At 45.1% G+C, this 25,015-nt stretch overlaps 2 protein-coding genes across 5 annotated transcripts in view; one reads left to right on the forward strand and one right to left on the reverse strand.

Annotated features, from left to right (window-relative positions):
- Positions 1–974: 974 nt before the first annotated feature.
- On the reverse strand, positions 975–23,833 carry LOC137534277 (gastrula zinc finger protein XlCGF57.1-like). 4 transcript variants are annotated; one of them, XM_068255695.1, is made up of 8 exons: positions 23,553–23,833; positions 19,238–19,340; positions 19,065–19,157; positions 14,790–14,887; positions 14,523–14,634; positions 10,822–10,919; positions 6,358–6,472; positions 975–2,282 (listed from the first exon to the last, which is right to left on the reverse strand). In XM_068255695.1, the coding sequence occupies exons 2-8, from the start codon at positions 19,329–19,331 to the stop codon at positions 1,174–1,176; spliced, it is 1,719 nt and encodes a 572-aa protein (XP_068111796.1). In that variant the 5' UTR covers positions 19,332–19,340; positions 23,553–23,833; the 3' UTR covers positions 975–1,173. The 4 variants fall into 4 exon arrangements, with proteins under 4 accessions (XP_068111796.1, XP_068111795.1, XP_068111798.1 ...); XM_068255694.1 differs by having other exon boundaries at positions 23,547–23,833; XM_068255697.1 differs by lacking the exon at positions 19,065–19,157 and having other exon boundaries at positions 23,547–23,833.
- The window catches only part of LOC137534281 (oocyte zinc finger protein XlCOF8.4-like), a 42,566-nt gene continuing 41,128 nt past the window's right edge, over positions 23,578–25,015 (forward strand). Inside the window, exon 1 of the mRNA XM_068255708.1 lies at positions 23,578–23,969. The gene's annotated coding sequence lies outside the window, so the exon portion shown is untranslated. The remainder of the gene's footprint in view (positions 23,970–25,015) is intronic.

Raw genomic sequence — 25,015 nt, forward strand, 5'->3', positions numbered from 1 at the left:
AAAGCAAGAAAGATATAAAAAGGGTCAATAGTTCATAGATTGTAACTCTGGCATACTTAAATGAATGTGTAATTGAGCAAAGGCAATAAAATAGTAAAAACTTAAAGGGGGACTATAGCAAAAAATTGTAAAATTTAAAATATGTGCAAACATATACAAAGTAAGTTTCTTCCACAGTAAATGAACTATAAATTACTTTTCTCCTATGTTGCTGTCACTCACAGTAGGTAGTAAAAATATGACAGACTTTTTTTGGACTAGTCCATCTAGTCTAGGTTTTGGACTAGTCCATCTCTTCATGGGGGATTCTCAGCAAGGCTTTTATATTTTATAGAGATATTCCCTAAAAGGAATTTAAAGAATGATGCTGGCCAGCTTCCCTGCTCGCTACACATTTTTTTGGCAGTTGGGCGGAGCAACTGCCATTCACTAAGTGCTTCTGAAAATAAACCCCTGAGAATCCCCCATATGGAAATGGGCTAGTCCAAAACCTGTCGGTTCTGTCATATTTCTACTACCTACTGTAAGTGACAGCAACATAGGAGAAAAGTAATTTATGGCTCATTTTACTCTGGAAAAAAAACGTACTTCTTATTTGTATATGTTTGCACATATTTAAAATTTTACAATTTTTCACCATAGTGCCCCTTTAAAAAATATATTTAAAAATAAAATAACACTGTGGGATATCTAAAAAAGGGGTAATTTTAAGGATGGAGGAGAATAGATACAGTTGTTTATCTCATCATTTTATTTTTGCCTTGTGTTCTTTAAAAGGCCCGAACACACGCCTGACTCAATTTGGCTGAGATGGCCGATAATGACTGCCTCAGCCGATAATCAGTTGTGTGTACGGAGGTGCCTATTTCCTGACGCGGCGGATCGACTCACACACAGCGATGGCCAACTTTATTGATCGTGCCGATCGCCTATCCGCCACGTGTCGCCCCCCCCCCCCCCCCCCACTTCCCCGCATAACAATACAGAGTGTGGTCAGCTGACACGCGTCTGTACAGCTGAGCCCAGCGATGTCGCCTTAGGAGGATCAGTAGTTTGGTCTGTACGCACCATAAGACTGGGAACCAGAATTATTGATTGCCCTATTCTTTTCTTCAGTGGAAGGAATACAATCAGCCAACAGACTATGCAGAAATGACAGGGATTACAATCAAACTATAGGTTGTCTTGGATGATGAAGCAGTGAACATCATGATTCAGGTGTGTGTCCCCTGGCTCTTCACTGCCCCCTCCTGGCTCAGGCACCTCTTGTCCTCTGTGAGATCTGAGGTGTGAAATAACAGAGGATTTATGTAGAAATTGTTCCCCACACACAGGACATAAATATATTTTGTCCTTAACGTGAACTCTCTCATGTCTAGCCAGATCTGATTTCTGGGCAAAGCCTCTGCCACAGTTAGAACAGACAAATGGGCGAACACCGCTGTGGATTCTTTGATGGGTAACAAGGTTGGCTTTTTCTACGAAACCTTTCCCACACTCTGAACACAAATAGGGCTTCTCTCCTCTGTGAAGCTTTTCATGCCTCATAAGAGATGACTTCCGAGAAAAATTCATCTTACAATTGGAACAAGAAAATGGTTTCTCTTTGGCGTGAGTTTTCATATGAGCCATAAGGTGCCCCTTTCGAGTAAAACTCTCCCCACAATGAAAACAGTCAAAAAGCTTTTCGTTCGTGTGAATTCTTTGGTGGTTCAGAAGTTTCGACCTTCCTGTAAAACACCTTCCACAATCTGAGCAAGAATATGGCCCCTGTCCACTGTGAATTTTTTTATGGGTGAAAAGAGATGATTTCTGGGTAAAACATTTCCCACATTCAGAACATGAATACGGCTTCTCCCCTGTGTGAGTTACCCGGTGTCTGATAAGGCCCGACCTATGTAGAAAACATTTCCCACATTTAGAACATGAAAATCGCTTCTCTCCAGTATGAGATATCTGATGCCTGAAAAGAACTGATTTCTGGGAGAAACATTTCCCACATTCGGAGCATGAAAATGGCCGATCGCCAGTGTGACTACTTTGATGTCTTTTTAGATAAGATTTATAAGGGAAACCTTTCCCACATACAGAACATAAGTGTGGCTTTTCCACTGAAGGATCGTCTTCATGTTGGGAAGCCTCTATACATAGATCTTCACTGTTAAGGTCTGTATGGTCATTCTGATTTACGTGAAATTCTTCTGCAGAATCTGAAGTAATGTCGTCATAAACTGGAGGAATAATGGAATTCTCTTCTGCATTGTACATTTTGTGCTGATTATCTACAAAAAAAGAAGATAAAGAAGATATTGAAATACACATGGTTAAACTAAGCCTCGGCAGAAATCTTTAAAATGACCATGACCTACCCACACATACACTTAGATGCCTCTCCCCCCCCCCCCCCCCCCCTTACACACACACCCACCCTTTTGGCTTAAAAAATAGGTTAAAATCTATGACCCACCTGTTGACCACCCAATGTGACACCATAGCTCCCCACTGGGCACATACTGTCTCTCCATTACTTCTTATAGACTCCCCCACTGGGCACACATTGACTCCCCATTACTTCTAATAGGGGCTGATGTCTCCTGACTCCCTTACTGGCCACATACTGTCTCCCCATTACTTCTAATAGGGGCTGATGTCTCCTGACTCCCCCACTGGCCACATACTGTCTCCCCATTACTTCTTATAGGGGCTGATGTCTCCTGATTCCCCCACTGGGCACATACTGTCTCCCCATTACTTCTTATAGGGGCTGATGTCTCCTGATTCCCCCACTGGGCACATACTGTCTCCCCATTACTTCTTATAGGGGCTGATGTCTCCTGACTCCCCCACTGGGCACATACTGTCTCCCCATTACTTCTATTAGGGGCTGATATCTCCCGACTCCCCCACTGGCCACATACTGTCTCCCCATTACTTCTTATAGGGGCTGATGTCTCCTGATTCCCCCACTGGGCACATACTGTCTCCCCATTACTTCTTATAGGGGCTGATGTCTCCTGATTCCCCCACTGGGCACATACTGTCTCCCCATTACTTCTTATTTGGGCTGATGACTCCTAACTCCCCCACTGGGCACATACTGTCTCCCCATTACTTCTTATAGGGGCTGATGTCTCCTGATTCCCCCAATAGGCACATACTGTCTCCCCATTACTTCTTATAGGGGCTGATGTCTCCTGATTCCCCCACTGGGCACATACTGTCTCCCCATTACTTCTTATAGGGGCTGATGTCTCCTGATTCCCCCAATAGGCACATACTGTCTTTCCATTACTTCTTATAGACTCCCCCACTGGGCACACATTCTGGAGATGTGGGCGGTGATTCATCGTTAGCTGAGGAACTGAATTATTACTTTGCACGGTTTGAAGTGGATTCATGAGACAGCTAGACCCCAATCAGATATCAATAACAGTGCCCCTTATGTATTGGGGGAGCATGATGTGAGACGTATGTTGCGAGCTATCAACCCACGAAAGGCAGCTGGACCAGATGGTGTCTCAGGACGTGTTTTAAAAGAATGTGCAGAGCAACTAGCTGGGGTCTTCACTAGGATTTTTAATCAGTCCCTGTCTCAATCAATTGTACCAACTTGTTTAAAATCCTCTGTTATAGTTCCTCTGGCCAAAAAACAGACCATCACTAGCCTTAATGATTACAGGCCAGTCGCATTGACACCTGTGATTATGAAGTGTTTTGAGAAGCTCATCAGGAACTATATATTGTCTTTTATTCCTCCCATGTTTGATCAACATCAGTTTGCCTATAGATCAAATAGGTCCACAGAGGATGCGGTGGCTACTGTCCTCCATGTTGCACTGTCCCATCTAGAGCAGCGAGGGAGTTATGCACGATTGCTTTTTATTGATTTTAGTTCTGCTTTTAATACTATTATACCCCATAGACTGGTGACCAAATTGTCAGACATAGGGCTTCCATATTCAACTTGCCTCTGGATTAAGAACTTTTTGAGCGATCGTCCTCAGAGGGTTAGCGTGGGTACAAATTTTTCCTCATCTATCAGTCTCAGCACTGGCTCTCCTCAGGGCTGTGTGCTGAGCCCCCTGCTCTATACCCTCTACACTCATGATTGTGTTCCTGCCCACCATAGTAACACCATCGTTAAGTTTGCTGATGACACTACAGTGGTGGGGCTTATATCAGGGGGGGATGAGTCTGCCTATAGGGATGAGGTAGAAAGGCTGGAAATGTGGTGTAGAGACAATAATCTGCTCCTTAATGTAGCTAAAACTAAGGAGCTTATAGTGGATTTTAGAAAGAAGGCAGATGACATTCAGCCACTTATTATAAATGGAAATATTGTAGAAAGGGTCACAGACTTTCGGTTTTTAGGAGTTACTATTAAAGAGGACCTGACTTGGGGGTCACATATTGCTGAAGTAGTGAAAAGGCACAGAAGAGGCTATATTTTTTAAGGGTGCTTAGGAACAATAATATTCCTGAGAAATTGTTGGTGTCTTTTTACCGCAGTACAGTGGAGAGTGTCCTAGTCTACTGTCTCTGTGCGTGGTTTTCAAGCTGCACAGTAGCACAGAAAAAGCAGCTTCATAGGGTAATTAAGGTTGCCCAGAGGATAGTTGGCTGTCCTCTCCTTTCATTAGAAGAATTATATACGTCTTATTGTTTCAGGAATATTAAGAAAATTTTAAGCGATGCCTCACATCCAGGACATGTGTTATTTGAACATCTGCCTTCTGGAAAACGTTTTAGACTTATAAAAACTAAGACAAATAGACTAAAGAACAGTTTTTATCCTTCAGCCATTTCTATGTTAAATGCTGCTAAGTGGCCATGTTGATAAGGGGTGTGTGCAATGCAATGTATGTAAGAATGGAATGTTATGCTGTATTTGCTTTTGCTGGAAAATTGCACTTAAGAATTTCGTTGTACAATTTCGGTTGTTACAATGACAATAAAGATTTTCTATTCTATTCTATTTACATTGACTCCCCATTACTTCTTATAGGGGCTGATGTCTCCCGATTCCCCCACTGGGCACATACTGTCTCCCCATTACTTCTAATAGGGGCTGATGTCTCCTGACTCCCCCACTGGCCACATACTGTCTCCCCATTACTTCTTATAGGGGCTGATGTCTCCTGACTGCTCCACTGGCCACATATTGTCTCCCCATTACCTCTAATAGGGGCTGATGTCTCCTGACTGCTACACTGGCCACATATTGTCTCCCCATTACTGCTAATAGGGGCTGATGTCTCTTGACTCCCCCACTGGGCACATACTGTCTCCCCATTACTTCTTATAGGGGCTGATGTCTCCTGACTGCTCCACTGGCCACATATTGTCTCCCCATTACCTCTAATAGGGGCTGATGTTTCCTGACTCCCCTACTGGGCACATACTGTCTCCCCATTACCTCCAATAGGGGCTGATGTCTCCTGACTCCCCCACTGGCCACATACAGTCTCCCCATTACTTCTAATAGGGGCTGATGTCTCCTGACTCCCCCACTGGCCACATACTGTCTCCCCATTACTTCTAATAGGGGTTGATGTCTCCTGACTCCCCCACTGGGCACATACTGTCTCCCCATTACTTCTAATAGGGGCTGATGTCTCCTGACTCCCCCACTGGGCACATACTGTCTCCCCATTACTTCTAATAGGGGCTGATGTCTCCTGACTCCCCCACTGGCCACATACTGTCTCCCCATTACTTCTTATAGGGGCTGATGTCTCCTGACTGCTCCACTGGCCACATATTGTCTCCCCATTACTGCTAATAGGGGCTGATGTCTCCTGACTCCCCCACTGGGCACATACTGTCTCCCCATTACTTCTTATAGGGGCTGATGTCTCCTGACTGCTCCACTGGCCACATATTGTCTCCCCATTACCTCTAATAGGGGCTGATGTTTCCTGACTCCCCTACTGGGCACATACTGTCTCCCCATTACCTCCAATAGGGGCTGATGTCTCCTGACTCCCCCACTGGCCACATACAGTCTCCCCATTACTTCTAATAGGGGCTGATGTCTCCTGACTCCCCCACTGGGCACATACTGTCTCCCCATTACTTCTAATAGGGGCTGATGTCTCCTGACTCCCCCACTGGCCACATACTGTTTCCCCATTACTTCTAATAGGGGCTGATGTCTCCTGACTCCCCACTGGGCACATACTGCCTGCTCATCAGGGAGAGGCAAGAGAGGGGGTTAAACATTAGGGAGCCCCAATATTTGTAATTACGCCCCTGCTCTCCATTACTTTGTTCTAACAGAGGAGGCGGAGAAGAAACTTTTGTAGTAACCAAACAAGAATGTTTGAGTCTTATCTGTATTTAGTGTTTATTCCTCACCTGTGCTGATCTCTGGCAAAATCTCCTCTTCCATATCTGGATCCTCACCTCTCATATATGTGTCTTCTTCTTCTTCCTCCTTTACTATAACTTTAATATCAATTAGATTTTCAACCTGAATAAAATAGGACAAGTTTGCACCCTTCATCAATGGACTGCATGCTGTACTAAAACAAGTTAACTGTACAACCCAGGACTGTAGACATTACAACTCATAAGAAATCCTTTAAAGTGTACCCGAGATGACCTGCAAGAAAAAATTCATACATACCTGGGGCTTCCTCCAGCCCCCTTTGGCCTGACTTCTCCCTTGTCGCCGTCCGCTGCCTTCTGGATCCCCTGTAAGGGCTCCTGTAAGTTTGGCCAGTTGGCGCATGTGTAGTGCGGCTCCGCGCGATCCTCCGTCACACTCCCGTGGCTGGGAGCGTTCCCCACAGAATGCTCCCAGCCACAGGAGCGCGACGGAGGGTGAGCACACAGCTGGGCCTCACATGCGCAGTAAGCCCCAACTGGCCAAACTTAGGGACGAATCAGGCGTAAGGTGGCTGGTGGAAGCCCCAGGTATGAACTATTTTTTTCTTGCAGGTCATCTCAGGTTCACTTTTAGAATTCAGGTGCAGGCTCTCCCCGCCTGCAGGAAGCTGTGTGTTCTTTGTTCTGTATCTTTCTGACACACTGCTCAAGATGTATGAAAATTGACAAGAGAGACGCAGTATCATCCTAGAAACCTGGACCTTTTAAATATCGACTGCTATTCAGTAGTAAAAATGTGTTACCCTCCCACGCTTCATATCAGATCAAGATGCCTGCAGTGCATTTTGTGTAAAATATATCCAGGTAGTTCTGTGTTTTATTGGCAAAACCTCTGGTCAGCAATGGCAATTCAGTATAGTATAGTAATTCAGTATAGTATAGTATTCAGTATAGTATAGTATTCAGTAGTACCTAAAACAAATAGGAGCTACTATAAAAGAAACCTTATCTCACGAGGGCTAAAAAAAAATGTCAATCAAGTCATTTTTTGGCAAAGACCAATTATAAAACACAAGGCAGTTAAAAGACCACTGTCGGTAATTTAAATTAAACCTGAGATGTGGGGGGGGGGGGGGGGGGGTGGGATTATACATACATAGGGCTTCCTCCAGCCTCCTCACTCCCTCGCTGTCCTCCTCCAGCCCCTGGATCTTCCGCTACGGATCCCGATACTTTAGGCAGTTGGGGCATAGTGTGCATACGCCACTCAGCTGCATGCCCCCCCCCCTTGCCGGGAGCATTCTGCACCTGCACAGTACTACTGCACAGACACTGAATGCTCCTGGCCATGGGAGCCCGATGTGGGAATGCACGCGGCTGTACTGCATCTGCGACAACTGGCCGAACTTCCAGGACCTGTAGCAAAAGATCTGGGAGGCTGAGAAGGACAGCGAGGAAGCGATAAGCCTGGATGGGGCTGGAGGAAGGCCTATGTATGTTGAATTCCCCCAACGTCTCAAGTTTACTTTAAGGTTAATTTTGTAAAGGCATCATTTAAAAATAAGCAGCATTTCAATATGCATGGCAGCATCTTTTTTTTCAGTCAGTGAGCACAACTTTTATCAGCTAACCATGTTTAAAGCAGCACTATAGCGAAATTTAGTCTACTGGGATAACCCTAGTAGCATGTCGCATTAGGTAGTCTTTGTTTACAAAGGTTGGCTGGATAGGATAATGTGTAGCACATGTATTGATCCTGGCATCAGTAAGACCTCGTTCACACTCGGGCACTTTCAGCCCACGATTCATGCTTTGCTGATCGCTGTCATTCAGCAAAGCGCTGCTGCACAATGCATCCTATGGGGTTACTCACACTGCGGCAATTGCAGCACATTTGTGACTTCCACTGATCGCAAATGTGCTGCACGCAGCATTTTTTGAGTGACTCGTGTTTTTTTCACTCACTAGAATGAGAATTGCAAAGTGCAATGGCCAAAAAATCATGGAAAATAGGAAGGCAAAACTGCGATTGCCACTGTTAGGCAATTATAATCACGTGTGGTTCCAAATGTGAACAGGGCCTAAGAAAAGCCCATCCTCCTCTGTTCAGTTAAGGCAACCATACACTGGTCAATTGCCACCAGATTGACTAACAGATAGATCCCTCTCTGATCGAATCTGATCAGAGAAGGATCTAATGGCTGCCCATACACTGCAAACAGATTTTGAATCGATATCAGCATGAAATCAATTCACAACCTGTGGAACTGCCGCTGCCGTCCTGTTTGCCACCCCTGCTCCCCTGGCCAGCCACAATACGTTACCTGTCCGCTGGCGTGATACCTCGGGTCTGATATAGTGTTGTCCGGATCATGAACGATTCGGATCTTTGATCCGAATCTATTTTGTGAGTCGAATCATCCGAATCATCAAAATGAGTGATTCGGATCGAAAAAGGGGCGGGGCACGGAGCGACACGCCCCCTCTCAGCGGGCTCCTGGAAGCAGAGCAGGGATGGATCGCTGAGTTGGAGGGGAGGCAGCCTTGCAGGGACAGGTAGATGAGAGAGAGGGGACATCGGTGCCACTGCCAGATATGTGTAGAGCACACATACTGGCTGCAATGTGCTGCCCATTATAGGCTGGCTGTTCCGTAGTGCTGCACAGTGAACACATTGGAAACTTTTGGCTCAGCTCAGTAACTTTGCAGGCACTGTGATTGAAAGGCAGTATGATCCTCCTGCACTCGGCACTAAACAGCTGCACTTCACTTCTGGGAATGCTTCTGGGAATGCTTTCTTTCACTGTGCGATGTTTCCATTCAAAGTACACAGATGAGCATATAGGTGAAATACATGTAAAGCTATGATTGCAGCATGTGGGTATTGTGTGCAAACAAACATTTCTGCTCTCTGCTTGTCCCTCCTCCCTTCTCTGCCCGCTCCCTGCCCTCTGTCCATCTTCTCCCCTTCTCTGTGTGTCCACCCCCTCCCCTTCTCCTGTCCACAGCAGGGAAAGACCTGTCCTGCTATTCATTTTACCCTCCCCCCCACCCCCAATGCTTCAGTAGTAAAATGATCCGAGATTCGGATCAAAGATCCGGATCTCTTCAATGATCCGATTCGAATCATCCGGATCATTGAAAAGATCCGAACTTCCCATCTCTAGTCTGATACCCCGGGTCCCTGCAGTCTCTCACTTCTTCCAGCGTACTCCATCTTCCCTTCACTTCCTGTCCCGCCCTGTCACAAGCAGAAAGTTAAAGCAGTAGAGCGCCCTCTACTGTTTGTACTTCGCTTTCTCACAGGACGGGACAGGAAGTGAAGAGAAGATGCCGGAAGAAGTGAGAGACAGCGGGGACCCGGGGACTTCCGCCGGCCGGACAGGTGATGTATTGCTGCTTCAGTCGTTGCTGTATCGAACGCCACTAAAGACACGCTCCCTACCCGCCGGCGATCTAGCAAAAATTTCCGCCTGGGCAGATTGACGGAATCGATTGATTTCATTTGGAAATTGGTCAATCGGTCCGCGTTTGCGTTATTGATTTCACAGTGATCAAACCTGCTGTCTATCCGCGGGAAATCCCGTTAGTGTATGGGCACCTTTAGGCTGTGATAACAGCTGATATCTCTCACCTCTCCGTGCTGTGAGATAAAAGCCCATTTTAATGCAGGCTCAAAAGCATGTACTGGTATGTGCTGTGGAAGGCAGAAGCATGTTTAACCACTTGATGACCACAGTGCTAACCCCCGCCAAAGACCAGGACATTTTTTGCAGTACTGGGCTTTGCAGGCTTTTCAGCCTCCTGCACAGCCCAGCTATGGAGCCCAGCAATCGGACTCACCTCCTTTTTTTGTCCCTAAGGGGACATGCCGCCGGAGGGGTCCGATCGGTGTGGCAGTTTTGTTTTGTTTTGTTTTTCAGCCTCTATGAGGCTCTCTCTCCCTCCCTCCCTCCTCCCTCCCCTTCCGGTATCTGAATTGGAACAAGACGGCGATCTGTCCTGTTTCACCTCTCATAGGCATTAGCCTATGAGAGGACGGCGCTCTCCGGCCAATAAGAGGTCAGGGATCGCCGATTTCGTACATCACTGCCGGGGACTGCAGCACTGTACAGTTGTAAACAAAAGGGATTTCTTTCCCCTTTCGTTTACAAACCCCCTGCTAGCCGCGATCGGCGGCTAGCAGGCTATTCACGGAACTCCGTTCCATGAAGTGGTTCCGTGAAGCGACAGGGAACGATCGCGCATAAACGCGGCCATTCCCTGTGAAACTGCATCCCCAGGACTTGACGACAATTGGCGTTAGGCAGTCCTGGGGCTGCCGCCGCAGTCACGCCCATTGGCATGAGGCGGTCTTCAAGTAGTTAAGTACCTAAGAAATTCCCCAGCACAGTACTTGCTGCAGAACCTGCATTAGGAGAATATAACATGATTCTGTCTGTTCCTGTCTCAGACTTCATTGGTTATATTATTTCCCTCCATCCATTCTACCTGATAACGTTGTGACACCTCTTCATCTTCCTGTGTGGAATCCTGACAATGAGGGGGACTGGGACATGTCTCCGGTGGATTTATGTTACTGGATCCATCTGTAAGAAACAGACACTGATAATACTGTCTGCCCAGGCCCCTATCTTCATCACTGGTCACATACTGTCTTTCCCTTTACTTCTAATAGCGGCTGGTGGCTCCTGACTCCCCCACTGGCCACACTGACTCCCTCACTGATCACATACTGTCGCCTCATTACTTCTAATAGGGGCTGGTGGCTCCTGACTCCCCCACTGGGCACACTGACTCCCTCACTGATCACATACTGTCTCCTCATTACTTCTAATAGGGGCTGGTGGCTCCTGACTCCCCCACTGGGCACACTGACTCCCTCACTGATCACATACTGTCTCCTCATTACTTCTAATAGGGGCTGGTGGCTCCTGACTCCCCCACTGGGCACATATTGTCTCCCCATTACTTCCAATAGGGGCTGATGTCTCCTGACTCCCCCACTAGACACATACTGTCTCCCCATTACTTCTAATAGCAGCTGATGGCTCCTGACTCCCCCACTGGGCACATACTGTCTCCCCATTACTTCTAATAGGGTCTGATGTCTCCTGACTCCCCCACTGGCCACATACTGTCTCCCCATTACTTCTAATAGGGGCTGATGTCTCCTGACTCCCCCACTGGGCACATACTGTCTTCCCATTACTTCTAATAGAGGCTGGTGTCTCCTGACTCCCCCACTGGCCACATACTGTCTCCCCAATACTTCTAATAGGAGCTGATGTCTCCTGACTCCTCACTGGGTACATACTGTCTCCCCATTAATTCTAATAGGGGCTGATGGCTCCTGACTCCCCACTGGCCACATACTGTCTCCCCATTACTTCTAATAGGGGCTAATGTCTCCTGACTCCCCCACTGAACACACACTGTCTCCCCATTACTTCTAATAGGGGCTGATGTCTCCTGACTCCCCCACTGGGCACATACTGTCTCCCCATTACTTCTATTAGGGGCTGATGTCTCCTGACTCCCCACTGGCCACATACTGTCTCCCCATTACTTCTAATAGGAGCTGATGTCTCCTGACTCCTCACTGGGCACATACTGTCTCCCCATTACTTCTAATAGGAGCTGATGTCTCCTGACTCCTCACTGGGTACATACTGTCTCCCCATTAATTCTAATAGGGGCTGATGTCTCCTGACTCCCCCACTGGCCACATACTGTCTCCCCATTACCTCTAATAGGGGCTGATGTCTCCTGACTCCCCCACTGGGCACACACTGTCTCCCCATTACCTCAAATAGGGGCTGATGTCTCCTGACTCCCCCACTGGCCACATACTGTCTCCCCATTACCTCAAATAGGGGCTGATGTCTCCTGACTCCCCACTGGCCACATACTATCTCCCCATTACCTCTAATAGGCGCTGATGTCTCCTGACTCCCCCACTGGGCACATACTGTCTCCCCATTACTTCTATTAGGGGCTGATGTCTCCTGACTCCCCACTGGCCACATACTGTCTCCCCATTACTTCTAATAGGAGCTGATGTCTCCTGACTCCTCACTGGGTACATACTGTCTCCCCATTAATTCTAATAGGGGCTGATGTCTCCTGACTCCCCCACTGGCCACATACTGTCTCCCCATTACCTCTAATAGGGGCTGATGTCTCCTGACTCCCCCACTGGGCACACACTGTCTCCCCATTACCTCTAATAGGCGCTGATGTCTCCTGACTCCCCCACTGGGCACATACTGTCTCCCCACTACTTCTAATAGGGGCTGATGTCTCCTGACTCCCCCACTGGGCACATACTGTCTCCTTATTACTTCTAATAGGGGCTGATGTCCCCTGACTCCCCCACTAGGCACATACTGTCTCCCCATTACTTATTATAGGGGCTGATGTCTCCTGACTCCCACACTGGCCACATACTGTCTCCTCATTACTTCTAATAGGGGCTGATGGCTCCTGACTCCTCCACTGGGCACATACTGTCTCCTCATTACCTCTAATAGGGGCTGATGTCTCCTGACTCTCCCACTGGCTACATACTGTCTCCCCATTACTTCTAATAGGAGCTGGTGTCTCCTGACTCCCCCACTGGGCACATACTGTCTCCCCATTACCTCTAATAGGGGCTGATGTCTCCTGACTCCCCACTGGCCACATACTGTCTCCTCATTACTTCTAATAGGAGCTGATGTCTCCTGATTCCTCCACTGGGCACATACTGTCTCCCTATTACTTCTAATAGGAGCTGGTGTCCCCTGACTCCCCTACTAGGCACATACTGTCTCCTCATTACTTCTAATAGGGGATGATGGCTCCCGACTCCCCCACTGGCCACATACTGTCTCCTCATTACTTATAATAGGGGCTGATGTCTCCTGACTCCCCCACTGGGCACATACTGTCTCCTTATTACTTCTAATAGGGGCTGATGTCCCCTGACTCCCCCACTAGGCACATACTGTCTCCCCATTACTTATTATAGGGGCTGATGTCTCCTGACTCCCCCACTGGCCACATACTGTCTCCCCATTACTGCTAATAGGGGCTGATGGCTCCTGACTCCTCCACTGGCCACATACTGTCTCTCCATTACTGCTAATAGGGGCTGATGGCTCCTGACTCCCCCACTGGCCACATACTGTCTCTCCATTACTTCTAATAGGGACCGATGTCTCCTGACTCCCTCACTGGCCACATACTGTCTCCCCATTACTTCTAATAGGGGCTGATGTCTCCTGACTCCCCCACTGGGCACACACTGTCTCCCCATTACTTCTTATAGGGGCTGATGTCTCCTGACTCCCCCACTGGGCACATACTGTCTCCTCATTACTTCTAATAGGGACTGATGTCTCCTGACTCCCCACTGGGCACATACTGTCTCCCCATTACCTCTAAGAGGCGCTGATGGCACCTGACTCCCCCACTGGGCATATACTGTCCCCCCATTACTTCTACTATGGCCTGTTGTTTCTTGCCCCCACCCCCCACTGGGATCACACTGTGTCTTCATTACTTCTAATAGCAAAAATCTATTAACCCTTCGCACTCTCACATGCAAATGTTCAAACAAATGCATTCACAGATTCACTCATCCAGGCACAACTGTTATCCCTACAGCTAAGTTAAAAGCCGGGGTTTTAGTTCACAGAAGAATGCATTCTTATGCTTAGTCACCTATACTGCGCAGAAGTACCCAGGCAAACATAGGTGTCCTAACTCTGGCCCTGTAACATGCATAGTGCAGACATGCAAACACATTCCTTGCATCAAACCTATCAATGGATTAGGAGCACACATCCTGACGTCCTCTCCTGGGACAGATAGTGCATCTTACCAATCGCACAAGGGAGCTAACGTAATGTATCCATGTGCACCATGCACATACACCAGCATAAGCTGTGTGCATGCTGACAAACACATACAGGGGAGGAGGGAGTGCACCGAATTAGACCCTAGCCACAGGGGTCAGTAACAAGAACAAAATACATATATCCAGGCACATCGCATCTAATAGGGGCTGATGTCTTTTGACTATCACACTATCACACACACACACATTTTCCCCATTGCTGATTGATATTCCTAGAAAGGCGAGGAGACAAAGAGATGGGTGTAACGAATGAACAGGGAGAACACGTGATTATTTGTTTATTCCTCACCGGTGCTGTGCTCTGGAGTAGTCTCCTCCCCTTTACACGGCTCATCACTTCTCAAATAAGGTACCTTATCTTCTTTTTTAACTTCAGCTTTAACACTAATTATATGTTCACACTGTATAACATAAACATATGAATGGTGCATTTTATAACCAGGTTAAATTACTCAATATTACTATGGCAGATCTAATAAGTAAATTGAGATTGCACTATTTAAATACATAAGAAAAATATGCACTATAGGTTTATACAATTCTCAACTTCATCTACCTGATAATGGTGTGAGATGGTGTGACCTTCCAATGCAAGTTCCTCTGAGTGAACAGGACTGGTCCATCTCTCTGGAGGATATCTGTTACTGGAAGCATCTGCAGGAAACACACATAATACTATTGTATGTCGTAATGTTTAGCAAGGCACGGGTGCTCAGTGCTCACATCAGATTTCTTTGGATCAGTTCTATATAATGCCTGAAATAGAAACTTAAAGAGGAACTCCAGCCTAAACAAACACACTGTCATTAAGTTACATTAGTTATGTTAATTAAAATAGATAGGTAATATAATCTCTTACCCACCATGTTTTAAAAGAACAGGCAAAGGTTTGATGTAATGAGGACAGCCATCTTTTTTGGTTGAAAGGAGGTGACAGAGAGCATGAGACACAGTTCCAACTGTCCTGTGTGCTAATCACATCTCCCAGTTGCTAGGTAACGTGAATAACATCATAGGAAATCCCATCATGCTTTGCACAGCATCAGGGGAAAAAAGCCTGGGCAGTTTTCTTTGATGGGTGGAGCTTAGCTAAAAATGCAGCTAAAAATGATGCTTTGGTAAGAAAAACATAGTTTTGATGCTGTGAAACTGTTAAAGAAACACCAAGCCTTTTCAGTTCTGCTGAGTAGATTTTTAGTCTGGAGGTTCACGTTAACATTTCAAAAGCTTGCAATAAACCATGTAAAGTCATTAAAGTGAACCAAGCGCCATTTTAGCACCCAAGGCATCTCAAGTGGCTGGATGGTGTAATGGTTAAGGGCTGCCAGCCCCTATTCAGTAGGAGACCTTAGGCAAGTCTCTGTAACACTGCAAAATAAATGTTATTTGTCTTTATAAATACATGCCAATAATGTGTCTCATTGCTAAAAAAAACATTTTTGGTTTTACCTTTTCTTTTTACATTTAAAAGTTCAGCAGAGGGTTTTTACTCTACTTCCACTGTCTGCCCAACTGCAGAAATCTCGGGCAGATAAGGACTGATGTAATTATTTTATTGAACACATTAGCAAGCAAAAGCGTTCATCAGTGGGGGGGGGGGGGGGGGAGGGGGTATAATATACCTTGCTTCAAAGACTTTAGAGAAGTCACAGTTGCAATCTTCACACCTTCCCCTGTATAGATAATGGGCAGCTTGAAGAGGAGGGGAGGAGAGAACATGGCAGCTCCTATAGCTGTTCCCACCTCGGATTTTCTTTAAGCTAGATCCACACGAGACAAGTTGACTCTCCCGAAAGTGCTAGGAGGCCTCAATTTTCCTTGAATTTTCCTTGAATAAGAGAATATAATTTGGCTTCTCTCCTCCGACATGTTCATGACTGGATTACAGAAAATCAATGCTATTCTAATGCAAAATTGGAAAGCGAACAAGCCCTTCCTTGGTCATTAACAGGACTACTGCGCTTGAAACAAAATGCTGTTTTCAGAGACACAATTGCAACTTGGAAGGCGGTACGGAAAAAATACTCTCTTCCATTTAAAATATCCAAATATCTCCCAATCTGGGGTAACCCGAATTTTCCTGCTAGTACTCAGCAAAGGGAATTTGCAAGATGGGATAAACGGGGATTGAAGAACCTAGGTAACATGTTTCATATATGAAATAGCAAATGGTTATCCTTCCGAGAATTAGAGAGAAATTTGGCTTGCCTCAAGGAGACTTCTTTCCCTATGCTCAGGTGCGCTCCATGGTTTCTCATAACCTATGCTCACCAAATTCTATTATGCACCCTACAAAATTTGATACGATCTTGAAACCAGGGTGCGCGACTCGGTCTTTAGCAGAATTCTACCAGGCTCTTAAAGATCTCAATAGCAAAGTGATAGCTGACAAAGCCATGAGAAAGTGGGAAGACATCTTGCAGGAGGAAGGGGTGGGGGATCATATACTTGGGGGACACATGATAGTAAGAAATGTTATTAAAGATGAGAAATGGAGAGCGTCACACCTCTTATTTATACATAGAGGCAAGGTTGCCTTTAATATAAGATATAAAAATCCACCCTCACATTACAACCCCTGGTGTCCCAAGTATAAATTGAAGGATGCTGATCTTTTCCACTGCATGTGGGAATGTCCTACTATACAGGCATTTTGGGACAAAGTAATCAAGTATGCAAATAGGATATGCAAAAAAGAGATTGCTAAGTCTAGACTTTTGCTGTTGTTCAATTATTTGGATGTTACCTCTGCAGACCCATTGAATGTTCCTTCAGCATTGTTTCATATAATTTTGGTTGCAGCATGATGAGTAATATTATGTAAATGGCTTAATCCAACCCCTCCAGATGTGAACTTGCTATCCAAGGAGCTTTCTTATGTTTTCCTAATGGAACGTTTAAATACTCTTCAAGCAAAAGAGCGAGGAACTAAATCCTTTTTCAAAGTCTGGAGGAAGTTCATTCTTCTTCAATTTACTCCACAACACCTTTACTCCTCTACCTTCCAGAGACTAGATTCCAAATTGATTGCAGTTCTGGTTTCGGAGATAGGGTGCACAGAAGTGACTCGTGGGGAGGGAGGGGTGGAGGGTGTGGGTGAGGGGAGGTTTTAGGGGTTAAGGGGGGTTGAAAAAGGGGAAACTTATAGTTTGTCTCTTTGTATCTTGCTGATATTGCAAAATATTGTTACTGTGCCATAATTTGAGCAAACAAAATAAAAATTCTTTAAAAAAACAACTAGATTTGCACTAGACCTATAAAACTGACCGTTTTCCGCGGCAGAGACAAGTGGATAAACGAACATGTCCATGGATTCCATGTTACCTATAAGATGTGTTTTGACATGTCCATTTTCAATGTATCCATTGTCACCACTACATTTAGATGAAAATTGGACATGATTGATTTCCTATTTGTGTTCTATAAACTCTTCCTGGCGCACACCATTTTGGATGCCTTTTGGAGAGCAAACAGCTCAAGCAGAGAAACAGCACACATTATGCAACGATAACCACTATTTGGTACTTCAGTGTGGAAGACACAAGAACATGGTGTAACTCTCCTAATATTGTAAAACCACCAGGTAGTCATCATGACCTTCCTTGCTTTCCACTGTCAAAAACTCATGCTACAATGGACTAGGGATGATCAATGAGATGCACATATTTCCGAGTTGATGCAAAATGTTAATGCAAATATATTCCATTTGAAAATGGACCAATCAATTTAAACCTAGGTTTAAATTTATTGGTCAATTTTCAAATGGAATATATTTGCATAAAATTTTGCATCAACTCGGAAATATTTGCATCTCATTGATCACCCCTACAATGGACACAAATCGAATGGATGCACCTCGGATCCACTGTGTCTGAAAACATTGCCAATCCAGCATTCCCCCTTTGGGTAAAAATGACCTGGTTTTAAGTCTTTGCTCCCACTGAGTAACATTAGGAAGCACAGGCCCTACTGTGCCTGCTGTGTCTTTTTCTGAATGTGAGTTGAGCAGTGCATGTTATGGAACAGACAGTTTATAATGAATCCAGTCCAGGTTTGCTGGGTTACCTATACTGTATATATTTCTTTCTATTGGGGGTTCTTAGGAGTCAGGGCCAATGCACACTAAAAAGCGCTAGCGTAATCGCAAACACTCAGCGCTTTTTTAAGTAATTTTTCTAGGCGATTCTAGGCATGCGCCTAGCAATTTTCTAATCATGCCTAGCGATTTTTGGAGCGTTTTGTTATAGCGTTTTTTAATTTTTTGTTACAATAAAGCTGTAGCTGAACAGCTTCTGTAACAAAAATTCTCCCAATTTCCTATACTTAACATTGAGGCTGAATCGCCTCAGAAATCAGCAAAATGCTGCAGGACCCGCGTTTGCGTTTGGGAAAAAAGCTCATCGCTCTGGTATGCTCCATCCCATTCAAATACATTAGCCAAGCGCTTTTCTAAGCGCTGGCGTTTTTAAAAGCGCTCAGAAGTGCTCTTGGTGTGCATCAGCCCTCACTGTAGATGTGTGTAATCCACATATACACATCAGATTACTATGGCATGAAAGTACTGTTCATGATCCCGCTGTATGACAGTCAATAATTGTACAGACAAGCTCCTTGACTCTCGGCCAAGAAGACTGTTCTGTATTTGGGGAGGAAAGGGGGTGGACAGTAAGCTTTAACCACTGTAATAGTGATCCGCCAAGATGTATCCAGCACGTCAAGGGGAGGTTGGTGACTTCAAGGGACATCTGTACTGCATCCAAGAAGTTGAGTCAGGCAAGGACAATTTAGCATGTGACCTTAGTAAATCAGGTCCTGTGTATTTAGTCCTCACCTGTGCTAATCTCTACAAGAACCTCCTCATCTTTAGTCATCGGGTGTCCATCTTCCTCCTCCTCTTCGCCATCTCTCGGAGTCCCTCCCATGTCTGTAAATGAAGATGAGTGAAGCCTCCCCATACTGAGAAAGACACATTGTGTAACTCTGTGATTAGTGTTGGTTTCTCACCTGTGCTGATCTCTGGAGGAATGTTATCTTCTTTACATGGCTCATCACCTCTCATATCCATCTTTTCTTCCCCCTCTTCTTTAGACTCAATCATGTCTTTACCCTGAGGAAGCACACAGTCTATGGTAAACTACAGGGAAAGCTTTCTTACTGGAGAGCATGGGAAGGTACCACTTAGTATTGGTATAAGTGTTATTTTTAAAAGGAAATAAACATGGCAGCCACCGTTTGATTCTCACTTCTGGTTCTCTTTAATAAAGGACATAGTGCTAGCCAGACAGCTGAGCATTCTTGTCTGTAGGGGAAAGCTAGGTAAAATTAAAATAATACCTTATTTGGATCCTTCTAATTATCTGAAGCCCATAAGCAGACTACACTTTTACATGTTAGATTGATGTCACCAATTGTCCTGGGTGACAATTGAGTGTGTACACAAGGTTAGGAGTGAATGACACACTGCTGTTGGAGCTCTGTCTCTGCAGTTTGCAGTGGGATGTCTCTTGTTCATTTTCCCTTCTTTATGGGACAGAACAGTCTGCTCAGCAGAGAGTCTGGCAGTATGTCTACACATTATTCACATCATTAGTAAAATGTCACCTGAACTGATCACAAACAAGCATTCTGGGCAACAAAATTATATCATTCTGGGCCACAAAACTATAACATCCATATGTAGCCTAATGGTTGCTATATGTGGGAGTGATCTGAATGGATGATCAGGCTAAACAACCTCATAAATAAGTAGAATCAGCACAAACTGAATGAAACAACATGGGAGCTAGTCTACTTTAGGGGACCCACCGTAAATCCCCATAGAGAATTGGAGCTGTGCTGAAAATGGAACGAATTTCCGCTTTCAGCTCTTTTAAACCCCCACAAGTTATATATGTATGGAAAGCTCAGAATCTGCTCTAATGAATGATGCCACTTTCGGTGATAAAAAACTGAAACTCACCGTGAACGAGGCGCTGAACGGCCGCAATCGCGGCTCCATTGGCCATCTTACATCTGTGCTGCTCATATTGTTCTCCCTCCTCATTGGAGGGATTGTTAGCTGGGGGCGTGCCAGAGAAAAAAAACAAAAACGTCCATACAGTCAGTAGCTAGTTCTGGGTTTGAGTATTGTCCGGGGAGAAGGGAGAGCAGTTTCTGGCACGCCCCCCAGATAACAATCCCTCCAAAGAGGAGTGAGAAAAATATGAGCAGCACAGAAGTAAGATGGCCGACGGAGCCGCGATTCCTACATGGTGAGTTTCACCTTTTGCTCACCGAAAGTAGCATCATTCGTTAGAGCAAATTCTAACCTTTCCAAAGATATATGGTTTGTGGGGGTTTAAAAGAGCTGAAAGCGGAAATTCGTTCCGTTTTCAGCACAGCTCCAATTCTCTATGGGGATTTACGGTGGGTCCCCTAAAGTAGACTAGCTCCACGACATGGTCATTTAGTCAAGACAAATAATATTTATATTGCACATTTCTTCTGGTGGATTTAAAGCGCTTGAGCTGCAGCCACTAGTGCATGCTCAGTAGGCAGTATCAGTATTAGGGAGTCTAGCCCAAGGACTCCTTACAGAATAGGTGCTAGCTTACTAAACAGGGAGAGCCAGGATTTGAACCCAGGTCTCCTGTGTCAAAGGCAGAGCCCTTAATCAATACACTATGCAGCCACAAGGGACATAAAATGGACAAAAAATGACCGATTTGAAGGCCACTTACACACCAAGACGTTGCGTTTTAGGGGACGTTATGGTCGCATAACGTGCCCCTAACGCAACGTATGGTGGTGTAGAAGTTGGACGTCAGATTGAGCTGCGTTATGCAGCTCTCAAAGCAGCCGCTCCAGGTTAGTGATAAGAAGTCCGGATCTTTTTAAGGATTCGGATCATTTGAATCGGATCATTGAAAAGATCCGGATCTTTGAACCGAATCATTTGAATAATTTTACTAGGGAAGCAGAGTGGGTGAAATGACTAGCAGGACAGGACTTTCCCTGCACTGTACATTCTGTATGTTCCTGTTTCTTCCAGACAGACATCCACAGTGAACCGAATCGTTCACTGTGATGATCCGGATGATTCGACTCACAAAAAAGATCCGGATCAAATGAACTATTCGTTCATGATCCGGACAACATTACAGTCCTACCAGGAGTCTCTGCAGTGCAGTGAATATTAATTAGCCATGTGGCTGGCCACGGAGGAGGATGGGAGACCTCCTCCTCCAACATTACTGAGCATGTGCAAGCAGTCTAACGCTGCTTAGCCCAGTATCGCGTACAGCATGCAGCACTTTGTTTAAACGTGCTGCGTTACAATGTAATGCAACGTGGGCACTGTAAACACCACAATTGATTTTACAGTGCTGTGAGTTAGGCTGCGTTACTGGCTGCTGTAACGTGGGACTTTAACGTCCCACTGTGAAACCAGCCTTAGTGTCTGAGTAAGCTTTTTAATTCTCACCCATGCCAGAAAGAATCTGTTATGCTCAATGGAGTGGACTGATAATGCAATGCTTTTAACAAATTGTTCAAAACAACGGTTTTCTGTGTATAACAAATCTCTGCATTTAGATTAGCAGGTCTGCTCACTTACAATCTACTTAAAGATCTATATTTGAGACCTGGGAGAGGGGCACATGGGGAACAAAAATGGATGGGGTATTTAATTTAAACATTGGGAATGTACCTCCAAAAGAGAATGTAAAAATCCTCAATAAGGCCTTGTCCACATTGCGTTCGGCTCTCGTGTCCGTCCGCGGTGGGCTTTTTTTTCCTTTTTTTAAAGCATTTTCTGGCGATTTTCTGTGCATTCTCTTGTTTTTGTGGGCGTTTTTGTGGGCATTTTTGTAAGCACTTTTGCAGAGCACTTCCGTCTTTTGATCCAGAAAAAAATCCGGAAAAAAATACATGTTTTATATATAAAATACAATGCATTTAAAAAAAAAAAAAAACGCTCACGCAATCGCTTGCCAAAGCGATTTTGTGAGCGATTTGCGTTTTTCCTATACCTTCCATTGAGGCAAATCGCCTCCAAAAATGGCCAAAGAAGATTGCAAAAGAAACGCTCAGATATGAACTCTCTCAAAGAGAATCATTGCACAATCGCTTTCAGGGCGATTTTAAAATCTTAACATTTTACAAAAACGACTATAATGTGAACAAGGCCTAAATGAATATTTGCTAGTCTTTAAGGCTGGATTCACGGTGATTGCATGACGAACATGTGAAAATGTGTGTGAACTGCAATGGAAACTGGACATACACATTAATTTAGAGCCTGCATACAGCGAGTTAGAATAAAATGATCCACTACAATGCAAATGTGAACAGGCCCATAGAATTATTTGAGCAATGAGTTGATGTGCAGAACTATTCAGCAATGCAATCGAACAAGCACTGAATGAATTATTTAATATTAACCATCAGGTTAGATTCACAGTGGTCAGCTGCATAATGCACGCTTTATAATGAGCGTGAACTGCAATGAAGAAGTGGAACTAAAAATACTCCCTAAAAAAAAAAGAAAAAGTTTCACTTACCTGGGGATTCTGCCAGACCCCTGCAGCCAACCTGTGCCCACACCGTTTCAAAACGATCTTATGTTCCCCCTCCGCGGCTCACTTTTCACTTCACGCAGTGGGTAACCACTGCGCCTGCGTGGCTCTGGCCGCACGCATCCTTGTTCATGCTCCCATCGCCGAGAGAGTACTGCGCAAGCACAGTAGAGATTTTCTCATTCTGTGCCTGCGCAGGACGTTCCTGGCTATGGTAACGCGTACTAGGATACGTGTGGCCATGGCGCAGTGGACATCGACTTAGAAGTTGGCTTCCAATGCGTGAAGAAAAGTGAGCTGCGGCGGCGGAACGGAGGATCGTTTTGAAACAGCCTGGGCACAGGTCAGCTGCAGGGGGCTGGCAGAAGCCCCAGGTAAGTGAATTTTTTTTTTAGGGAGTCTTCAGCTCCGCTAATACAAAGCCTGCAGAGAGTTAGAATAATGCACACTGAACAGGCCATAGCATTGTATGGGCAGTGAGCTGACATGCAGAATTATTCTGCAACGCAACTGAGCATTGTGAATTAGCCCTAACATATAAAGTTCTGATGCTGCTCATCTTCCTGACTATGCACAATATTTAACAGATGAGCTGACAAATGATCCATCCACAAGGTCACATGATTGCTCCATCAAGCACTGGAAAAGCAGGTCTCCCTTTTTTTCTTCCTAATTTGCCGTGTAATAATATATATAAAAATTAAATTCATTCTTATTTGTTAATATATTTACAAGTAGAATTGCTAAGACAGTGTTACCTCTACCTTCAGTCCAAAGCCTCTCCAGGAAGATTGTCTAACAGTAGAGCTCCTTCCTTCCTGCTGTGGGCTACGGCAAAATGGCCGCCGCAGTTCCTTCACTGGGGTCTACAAGACTTGAATTTTTATTAGGGACGGACAGGAAAAGACTACTGCAGTGGTATGGACAGAAAAGCCCTGCTCGTCTTTTTAACTCGAACAAGCAGAAGAGGAATAAGTAAAATTAAGGTACTACAAGAAAATGGCCGTCTGAAATCTGACTAAAAGGATGGCAGTGTAACCATGGCAACCGGGAAGTGGATGTGCAGCCCTGGAGCGCACGCAGGAGAATACAGAGAGAGCGAGACACACAGTGAAAGAAGCTGATCGGTGCTCAGCTAGACGTTCTTCACGTGGTACACGATGTGGAAAATAAACACATAAGTAAATATTACTATTGTTTTTTTTTTCTGTGGCTTGAGGGGAGCTGAGGGGATTTGATTTCAAAAGAGGGACTTTCCATAAACAAAAAGAACAGTTGTAAATTAAAACTAAGGACTGTTCTGGTGAATGAGCAGATGGTAAACAGTTGACAAGTTTTTGGGTGACAATCCCAGATTTAATTATTCTTCTGAATAAGCCCAAATAATGTATCCATGGAGGTGCAATGTATATTGTGAACACAGGCTTTAAAGTTAACATATTTCTTGATCTATTTTCTATATTCACAGTGAAAAGAGGGGTAAAAAGAAGAGCATGGAGGTGAAAAGTTGCACTACTCATGCATATGGTGCGATGCATACAGTGAAGCAAACAGTATATAAAAAGTATGTTTCGCATACGTTAAGCCGCATCACACTGCATGCACCGCATTATGCCAATGGATTCTTTTACACTGCACTTCTAGCACGCGCAATGTGACCATACCATTACAATATAAACGTATAGCGTTAGTAATGCAGTTATATTTTCAGACATAACGCACTGCAACACCCCCCCCCCCCCCCTTAAAATGTAGTGTTACCCCTAAGGCTACATTCACAGTGGCGCAATGAAGTGTGGCGTAACACCAGCACACACCACCCATGCAACCGTCACAGTGCGGCATTGCAAACTTGAGGATAAAATGCAGCCTGACTTTTCTGCAGTGTTGGCGTTGCTGCTGTTACAGGGAATGCAAAGCAACGCCCACGGCGAACCTAGCCTTAGGGATTGTGGTGCGGTGTTACAGCTGCATCGTAACGTGGAATGTCACACTGCAATGCAAAAGTAATACGACTCTCACACTGCAGCCGCTGCGGTCTAACGGCATTTGGCGTCCCAATCACTGCTTGCAGTGCGTTATTTCAAAAAACACACGTTAACAGTGCAACTTTCCTATTCTGTTGCATTCACCCTTTACAGGGAACGCAGTACTGCACTGTGAACCTAGCCTTACACTCCCAGGACAATAACATCACAGGGCTTTTCCTAGTTGCTTGAATTTCGTC

Source organism: Hyperolius riggenbachi, chromosome 10, assembly GCF_040937935.1.
Source record: "Hyperolius riggenbachi isolate aHypRig1 chromosome 10, aHypRig1.pri, whole genome shotgun sequence".
In the NCBI taxonomy this organism is placed as follows: Eukaryota; Metazoa; Chordata; class Amphibia; order Anura; family Hyperoliidae; genus Hyperolius; species Hyperolius riggenbachi.

What these genes read in the sequence shown, in the direction of transcription:
- LOC137534277 (XM_068255695.1), bottom strand. Translation starts at nt 19,331, where the DNA reads ATGATTGAGTCTAAAGAAGAGGGGGAAGAAAAGATGGATATGAGAGGT. An exon ending in TCCTCCAGAGATCAGCACAG is followed by an intron (nt 19,158 to 19,237) that starts GTGAGAAACCAA and finishes CTTCATTTACAG; the next exon opens with ACATGGGAGGGACTCCGAGA. An exon ending in TTTGCCAGAGATCAGCACAG is followed by an intron (nt 2,283 to 6,357) that starts GTGAGGAATAAA and finishes CTTTTTTTGTAG; the next exon opens with ATAATCAGCACAAAATGTAC.